The sequence below is a fragment of the Diplotaxodon limnothrissa genome, linkage group LG14 (assembly GCF_057381915.1).
Source record: "Diplotaxodon limnothrissa isolate DT_005_m linkage group LG14, D_limnothrissa_male_GT1.1, whole genome shotgun sequence".
Classification (NCBI taxonomy): domain Eukaryota; kingdom Metazoa; phylum Chordata; class Actinopteri; order Cichliformes; family Cichlidae; genus Diplotaxodon; species Diplotaxodon limnothrissa.
The window spans coordinates 38,069,209-38,078,086 of record NC_140609.1 but is presented as its reverse complement, the minus strand read 5'-3'; the positions used below and the strand labels follow the sequence as shown (position 1 = coordinate 38,078,086).

The 8,878-nt window shown below is 44.1% G+C and overlaps 1 protein-coding gene across 1 annotated transcript; it reads left to right on the top strand.

Moving 5' to 3' along the window:
• Positions 1-230: 230 nt before the first annotated feature.
• LOC146619401 (uncharacterized) lies at positions 231-2,002 on the top strand. Its single transcript, XM_085370225.1, has 3 exons — positions 231-811; positions 850-1,163; positions 1,209-2,002. Exons 1-3 carry the CDS (start codon positions 231-233, stop codon positions 2,000-2,002), a joined length of 1,689 nt encoding a protein of 562 aa, XP_085226351.1.
• The last annotated feature ends 6,876 nt before the right edge of the window (positions 2,003-8,878 follow it).

Sequence of the window (8,878 nt, the reverse complement as noted above, 5' to 3'; positions counted from 1 at the left end):
TGTGTCTGTGTCGTGATCTACTCTCATTTATGCTGTGTGGTCCGTTTGCCTGGTCATGTAAGTTTATTTGGATTTTGGATTTCTGTTACATTTTGCCACTTTTTTGCCATCCAGCAATAACAGCTGAGTTTTGAGCCACTTTCCGCCTCCGAGTGTCTGCACTTTGGGTCCTTCTACTTCCACTCCTACCTGCACACAGCCTTAACCTGACAGAAGATCACGACCAGAACATGGACCCCGCAGACTTTTCAGCTTTTGGATTCAACGCTGAGATGGAGCGGATGATTAAGCTCCTTGACCGCATTGCTCAGGCCAATGATTTGAGGACCATGGCCGTTGGGCTAAGCGCTGTAGATGCCATCATTCGGAGCAACCCTCGGCTTACTCAGCTTTCTATGGACACTGTGCTGGGCAGCTCCATAGCTGCCTGGAGGGAGCAAGTCAGGGCTGGCGAGCTTGCTCTCTCTACCTCCACCTCCACTTCTTTACCGCCACCCCAGGACAACGCACACTCACCACCTGCCTCGTCGCTACCTCAGACTGCCTCTCCTTCCTCACACCAGCCGGGACCTTGTTCGCCTGTCCATTCGCCTGCCTTTTTCCTGGCGGCCATGTGGTCAGAGGATGAGGTCTCCATTTCTCCACCGGTTCCTGTTCCCTCGTCTAGAAGGAAGCGACGCCACCGTCACTCCTCTCCTCGGTCATCCGTTCAGCAACCTGCCTCCGCTGGAGGGTCCGAGGGACCACTTCAGCCGTCTGTTCCCGCTGGAGGGTCCGTGGGACCGCTTCAGCCGTCTGTTCCCGCTGGAGGGTCCGAGGGGCCCGTTCAGCCTCCTGTCTCCGTTGGAGGGTCCGAGGGCCCGTTCAGCCTCCTGTCTCCGCTGGGGGGTCCGAGGGGCCCGTTCAGCCTCCTGTCTCCGCTGGGGGGTCCGAGGGGCCCGTTCAGCCTCCTGTCTCCGCTGGAGGGTCCGAGGGGCCCGTTCAGCCTCTTGCCTCTTCAGCTGGGGGTCCGGGAGGACCCAGCCAGCACATCCCAGTGTCTGTTGACGGTTCTGGCGAGGCCATTCAGCCACCACCGGCTCCACTGCCTGCAACCTCAACATCCACACCGCCCGCAGCATCTGCTTCCGCCTCGCCTGGTCCAGCCTCTGCAGCTCCGCCTGGTCCAGCCTCCGAGTCTTCAGCTCCGCCTGGTCCAGCCTCTGTAGCTCCGCCTGGTCCAGCCTCAGCCTCTGCAGCTCCGCCTGGTCCAGCCTCAGCCTCTGCAGCTCCGCCTGGTCCAGCCTCAGCCTCTGCAGCTCCGCCTGGTCCAGCCTCCGAGTCTTCAGCCCCGCCTGGTCCAGCCTCTGCAGCTCCGCCTAGTCCAGCCTCAGCCTCTGCGTTTCCTGGTCCAGCCTCGCTCGGTCTCGCTTCGTCTGCGCCTGAGGTCCCCATGCTGTCTGGTCCTGCACGTCCCGTCCGGCCTGCTCATCCTGCACGTCCCGTCCGGCCTGCTCGGCCTGCACGTTCCTTCCGTCCCGTCCGGCCTGCTCGTCCTGTACGTCCGGTCCGGCCGATGACTGGACGTCGTTGCCATCATGGCCGGCTCCCTGAACTACGCCGCCGTCATGGACAGCCCCCTGAACTACGTCGCCGCCGGTGCCTCTCGCCCGGCCGGCCTCCTGATCTGCTCGGTCGCCGCTGGTGCCTCCCGCCCGCCCGGCCTCCTGAACTGTTTTCTGGGCTCTTGGACCGTCAGCCTCCGGGCCGCCCCCCTGACCATCCCGGATTTGGACTGTTGTGCCATCAGCCTCCGGGCCGCCCCCCTGAACTTTTTCGAGACTGTTGCCTGGGCCTCTGCGCCTTTCATGGGCTCTTTTGTTTGTTTGCTTTTGGACTGTTCCTAGGCCTTAGTGCTGTTGTTTTGGACTTGGCTCGATGTGTATCATTTGTTTCGTGCCCTCCGTCCTGTTTCCCCCACCGCCCGCCCTGGTTGGGTTGTTTTTTGTTTTTGGTGTTCTGATTTGGGCTGTCTGGAAGCCAGCCCTTAAGGGGGGGGGGGGGGGGGTACTGTTAGGGTCCCTGGGTCGTTGACCCAGTGTTTTGTGTTTTTGGTTCTTTGATTTTGTTATTTCATTATATTCTAGCTTTGCTTTATGGGTTTTAGGATCATTCTTAGTTTAGGTTCTCTGGGTGGGGTTTGTTTAGAGTTTTAGTGTTCTGGTTTTCTGTCTGTGTTCCATAGTTGCTGTCTCTCCTGTCTGCTGTATCCCCACATCCAGTCAGTGTCTATGTCTGCCCTGGTCCCACGTCTTTGTTCCCTTTGTTATAGTGCCTGCCTGTGAGTCTGTATTATGTTTCCTGTTTTACTTTGAAAGTCCATGTCTGATGTTAATGTGTCTGGTTTGGCTTCCCCTTGTCTCGTTAGGCCTGATTTGCCCCAGCTGTGTTTCCCTCCTGTTACCCATTCCCTGATTGCTCCCTCTGTGTATTTAAGCCCCGTGTTTCTTTGTGTCTGTGTCGTGATCTACTCTCATTTATGCTGTGTGGTCCGTTTGCCTGGTCATGTAAGTTTATTTGGATTTTGGATTTCTGTTACATTTGGCCACTTTTTGCCATCAAGCAATAACAGCTGAGTTTTGAGCCACTTTCCGCCTCCGAGTGTCTGCACTTTGGGTCCTTCTACTTCCACTCCTACCTGCACACAGCCTTAACCTGACAATCTCACAATTTTTGACTTTTCTGAGCCTGTCAAGTCCTTCTTTTGACCCATTTTGCCAAAAGAAAGGACTTTGCCTAACAATTATGCACACCTGATATAGGGTGTTGATGTCATTAGACCACACCCCTTCTCATTACAGAGATGCACATCACCTAATATGCTTAACTCATTCACTGCCAGCCATTTTCAAATCAGGTAACTCCCCACTGCCAGGGTTTTTGAGCATTTTTACTCATTTTTGAAGAGCCACAGAAAACTGTGTGTTATGATCATATAAACGCTGAACCTACCAAAATGAAGAACAGACTCTCTTCTTTCATCCAAAAAAAAAGCTTGTTTCTACCATTTTCCATTCTTTAGTAATCAGCTGTAGAAGAGAGGTGGGTTCCACCAAAAATGCCTGTTTTGACCAAAAAAAGGGAGAAAACGAGCTTTTTGTGAAAAATACATTTCAAGCAGAAAAGTGCCTTTGACACTAATATTTCTTGCTTTGTGACACCTCTAACATATAAAATAGTTCTTCACTTCTATAAAACAGAAATAACACTGAGAAAGGTTATGTTTTATCAAAACAATTTATTTACAAATATATGAAAAAATAAAATTCACTGACAAGCTGCCCGAGGTTGTATTCTGGCCCCTCCCATTGAAAAACGTAATTGACGTCTATAGACGTCAATGGCAGTCAACGTAAGTTTTTCAATTGACGTCTATAGACGTCAATGGCAGTGAATGAGTTAATTGGTAGTAGGCTTTCGAGCCTATACAGCTTGGAGTAAGACAACATGCATGAAGAGGATGATGTGGACAAAATACTCATTTGCCTAATAATTCTGCACTCCCTGTAGTTTAAAAAGGACTTTTACATTTTTATAAATATTCATGGCTGTGTGGTAAAGCTGACATTATCTCACTTGTAATGGTTCAGATTGGACACTGTGACTGGCCGGTTCTGTGCTCCAGACCACATGTTTGATACCCCTGGACCCATGCAACGAAGTATAAAAAAAAACTGTGTCCACACTTTGACCTGTGAAGAGTGAAAGCAGATATACGGCGTGATATCGAGCCAAATGCTTCAAAGTGTTCCTTGATGATGTGATAAAGAAGTGGCGTTCCTCCTCCAACCACAAACAGGAAGCTCATGAAGCGAGCAGTGTCAGTGCTTGTACGACACTCACCAGGTGACCTCTGAGCAGGATGGCTGCAGTCGCACAGCTCTGCTTCTACCTGCTGTTCACTCTCATCAGCAACATTCATGCAGAAGAATTTATTGCCATAAGAGAAGAAGGAGACTCTTTACAGTTCGAGCTCCCAGATCAAAACAGCTCCTGCATCACCTCCAGACGTGTTGGTGAAGATACTCTGGTCCTGTGGATCATCTCTGACCCCTGGAACAGAACCTTCACAGTACATGAAGACCTGACAGGACGACTCTCATTTCCTGAGACACTTCATGGTTCTTCTTCATTTACTCTCAACAACCTGACCCACTCAGACTCTGGACTGTACCAAGATGTGTGCTGGACTCAGGGCAGCGTGACATATGAGAGAAACATCAGCCTGACTGTGTGTAAGACAGTAAGGTGGGAAGAATCTATCATAGCTTCTGATTCTACTGTAGATGTACAATGTAAAGGAGCAGGTGAGAATCTGACGGTGCGTTGGATCAGACATTACGGGCTGAGTAGTTTCGAGGACAGAATTTTGAAGGTGAATAAAGTCCAAGAAAGTTTCCTGGAGGTGACAAACGCATCACTTCTTCATGTCAACACACGACCAACGTCTTACATCTGCCTGGTGATGAACCAACAGCAGTGTGTGAGCACTTACTCTGTACGTTTGACCAAACAAACAAAGCTACGTTATGCTTCAGAGGGAGACACAGCTGTGCTGGAGTGTCCCTTCATGGACCCCATTCATGACCAGCCCCCAGTTTGGTGGATGGATGCAGTTCCCTACAATATTATTGATCAAGAAGTTGGTCAAAACTTCTCGCTGGTACTTCCATCACTAATGTTAAATGATTCAGGTAAATACACCTGTTCAGGTGAAAAAGTAACGCATTCGTACTGGCTTTTGGTGTGCCCTAAATTTGGTCCACCTGCAGTAAAGGTTTTCTCAGAGGGAGATGAAGTCACTATGAGATGCTCTGATGATTGGGAAAAAGGTACTTCGGGCTTTATGTTCATTAAGTTGATCCAAACAGAAGGCAAAATTGTGTACGATATTGACTTCTGCAGTGACAATAGAATCACTTGTTCCCGTGACAGCCTGATAATCTCTAATGTCTCACTGGAAGATGCAGGAGAGTATGTGTGTACAGGTTTTAAGTCAGAGGGTGAGTGTGTGTCAGCAGAAAAATTTGTTCTGATCTACAGAGAGCCCTTTGGGGTTTACTCGACCTTCTACAGAGTCAGGTGGATACTGCTCAGCGGTCTGCAGGTGATGCTTTGTGTTGTTGTGGTCTGTGTGATACAGAAAACCAGGAGAGGAGAGCAGCTTTCAGCTCAGACACACACTTAATATGCTTATAATAATAATAATAATAATACATAGAAGTGATGAAATCAAAATAAAAACAAAGAAAAATATTATTGTAGATATGAATCTGTGACCTGACTGGACGGTTCAGTCTCTTATGTGATTATATATTTTAAACATTTTGCCTTTTTTATCTTTTGACTTAATTCTTCTATATTTCTGCTCACATTTTATTTCAGTTATAGTGATTTTGTGCTTTTTTGTTTTATGTAATTTGATGTTTATCCATATCTCATTCATGTATCTCTCAGAGTATCATTTTGAATATTCTTCTGTTTCTATCAGTGATCAGTTCGATCTATAAGAAATGTTAGAAACCAGTTGTAAATGTATTCGTTCTTCACTCTGATGTGAATCATTATCATCTCTCTTGGAAAATGTATTTTGTTATTGTGTTTAAGAGCAGATTCATTACAGCACCATGTTTATCTGCACTATATTGTTTTCATTGTTGTGAATAAACATGATTGTCTGATACAGCAAACACTTCATAATATGGACTTTACTGCTTTGATTGTGTTTTTATATTCTCCATTTTTGTTAGGAATCATTTCTGAAATAAAAATATCTAAATCTAATTTAACAGGCTGAACATTGATGCTCTTCTGTCAATGACTCCATGATGATTTTTAATTTTAATAAACACACAATCCTCATATTTCAGTGCAGGATGTAGAGCAGAGTATATCAGTCAACTGGATCAGAGCTCATCAGCATTTTGACCTTAATATGCAGCCAACACACTTTAACACGTGTCTGATTTAGAGTGAAACACATCAGGGAAAAATGGAAGACGAGAGAAGCTGCACATGGTTATCATCATTTATTTTTTTGCCTGTCCCATTTGAATCTTTAGCCATCAGAATTGTTGTTTGAAGGCCAAGAAAGATGCCATGTTGGTCCACTTGATTGACCTTTATTATAATTGTGTATTTATTTTATTTTATTATCAGTTGTTACAGACGGGACAGACATGACTGGGGGAAAGGACAGGGAGAAGGAAAGAATGAAAGAAAGAGAGGGAGAGAAAGAAAAACAGAGGGGAGAAGAGATGATGAGAAAGGGGGGAAGGAACAAAAAGAAAAACAAACAAAACACCTGGATCACCTGTATGGAGAAAAAAAACAGAAGAGGAATCAAACAAAGAGCAACATAATAAATACATGTTATCATCATTTATTATTATTTTTTAGTATTCGGTTTTTGGTGGTAGAGTTAAAAAAAAAATTTTTTAATATTTTATTTGAATTAATTAAAATGTTTTAATCAAAAACTGAATGTAAAAAGTCACAATATTAACAGCATGATGACAACAACAACAACAACAACTGCTATTACGACTATTAGAAGTACTATAATTACTATTATTGCGTAGCACGTAGTATTGAATAATGTAATTTTATTTACTGAACATTAAAACTAAAATTTACTATTTTACAAATAAATATTAATATGATGAAAAACGTTACGTGACAATGTGTGGTCCCGCTGCTCTGCACAGCCTTCAAACAGATTCCTTTTATTTACAGCAGCGGTCCCCAACCCCCGGGCCACGGACCGGCACCGGTCGTTTGGTACCAAGCCGCGAGAGTTGAGGTTCGGGTGTGAAACTGATGCTCTTCAGGGGTTTTAGCGTTATTTTTTAAAATCTTTTCAATCGCTAACTCTGTTTCCCTGGGTCTTTTCCCATGTGTTTTGAATAACTCTTCTTGTTTTGGCAGCGGTACTGGTTTTATTTTGTTGTATTTATCCTCGACACCTTAAAGGTCGGTCCTTGAGAATATTGTCGGTCATAAACCGGTCCGTGGCACAAAAAAGGTTGGGGACGCTGGTTTACAGGACTGACAGGACTCCAGGAAACACAAACAAAGTCAGTGTTTAAGTGGAGACTCATCAACAGACCTGCTTCAGCAAAGGATCTTTGTCTCACTGTTTATCACTACTACTGTAACTCGTGTTTTCTGAGAGGTTGCCATCAGTCTGTGAGCTGTACATCTGAACTGCACAGCAGTGGAAAGATCTTGTCCACTATCACTGAAGTAGTTCTGTGTTATCTTAACTGAAACACCTCTTCTGTTTCAAAATACATTTCTAATAAAATCATTTTTAACATTCATGAATGCAGATTATGACTGTAAAAGGAGAAACAACATTAGTGTTCCCATGTTCTAGTTATGGTGCGACTGGATGGCCTTTGAACCCTGGGGCATATACTACGAAGTGATTTCAGCATGCCCAGGTTTTCTTTCCATCATCTGGATTCACTTACACTAACAGTCGTGATCAGGATAACCGCTGGTTAGCAAAGTTAATCCAGGGTTTCTCATGCACCTTCACAAGGCAAGGGAGGTGTTGGCAGCATCTGACCAATCACAAAAAGGGAAATTCACAGATAATATGACTTGTCTTGATGCCTAAAATGTTTTTATGCTTGATTCAATTTAGCTGTTAAGTGTCTTTTACTCTGCTGGTGCCGGTTAGGTTCCAGATTAGAGATCAGCAGGTATGAAATCATGACGTACTGACCAATCAATTCTCCAGAAAACAGTGTCACTATTCCTGGAAGATCCTTTTGACTTCTGTTGGGGGGAAGAGAGGGTCTAAAGTTTCATTTTTGTCTAATGTCTTTGTGTTTCACTAATGAGCATCAGTAAGAAAAAAACGTGTTCTTAGATGCAACTTTTCTCCTTTGATGTTTTTTTGTTGTCAGCAAACAACCACACGATCTGCGTTAATTCACTAACGGAGATTTGCCGCGTGGCGTTAACATCATTTTAATGAGATTAACACTGACAGCACTAGTTTTAATATTTAATATATTTAAGGATTTAATTTTGAAATCTTTTTTTCATTTATGTATTTATTTTATTGTTATTTCACTTTCTTTGTCTGTTTATGTTTTTTTTACTTTTATCTCAGTTTTTGTGATGGAAAGCACTTTGTTCAACCATGTTGGTTTTAACGTACTCTATAAATAAAGTTGGATTGGATTGGACTAATATGATGAAAGCAAGCCCAAGCCTGAAATCGACTCCTGATCTTTGATCCGTCCTCACCTGGTCGTGAACGTGATGGTCAGCCAGGTATCCAGTTTACCTTTGAGTGTCAGATTTAGGCAGATTTGATTGCTTCCGTTTCATAATGACAGATTTAAGTGAACTCCTCTGTCTCCATTCCCAGACTTCTACTTTTGAATAAACTTTCCTTTAACTTGCTCCGAGTGCTCTTTTGTCTGCATGGTGTAACTGCAGCCTGGCATGCTGAATAACCAGTGAGTGGACCTTCCAGAAATATGTGATTTTGGCTGTTGAAGTAGGTCAGTCACCTTTGAAGGGCTGAATATTTATGGAGTCATCAGTTGACGTTCGTTTGTGGATGTGTTTTCACTCTGATAATAAAGAGGATTTATTTATTTCATTGACCAATAATAAAAAGACTGTTATTATATTTTTAACATTATATGATTACATTCACAGTGATGCTTTGAGGAAGACTGCACTGTTTGTCCCAGAATAATCAAACTGCAATGAAATATATTCACTAATTTATTATTTGGAACTAACACACTATTAGTACATCTCAGAGACACCTTCTTTCTCACATGAAGAGTAACAGATTACATCTCTCACTGTG

What these genes read in the sequence shown, in the direction of transcription:
- LOC146619401 (XM_085370225.1), top strand. Translation starts at nt 231, where the DNA reads ATGGACCCCGCAGACTTTTCAGCTTTTGGATTCAACGCTGAGATGGAG. An exon ending in CCGTCTGTTCCCGCTGGAGG is followed by an intron (nt 812 to 849) that starts GTCCGAGGGGCC and finishes TCTCCGTTGGAG; the next exon opens with GGTCCGAGGGCCCGTTCAGC. An exon ending in AGCCTCTGCAGCTCCGCCTG is followed by an intron (nt 1,164 to 1,208) that starts GTCCAGCCTCCG and finishes CAGCCTCTGTAG; the next exon opens with CTCCGCCTGGTCCAGCCTCA.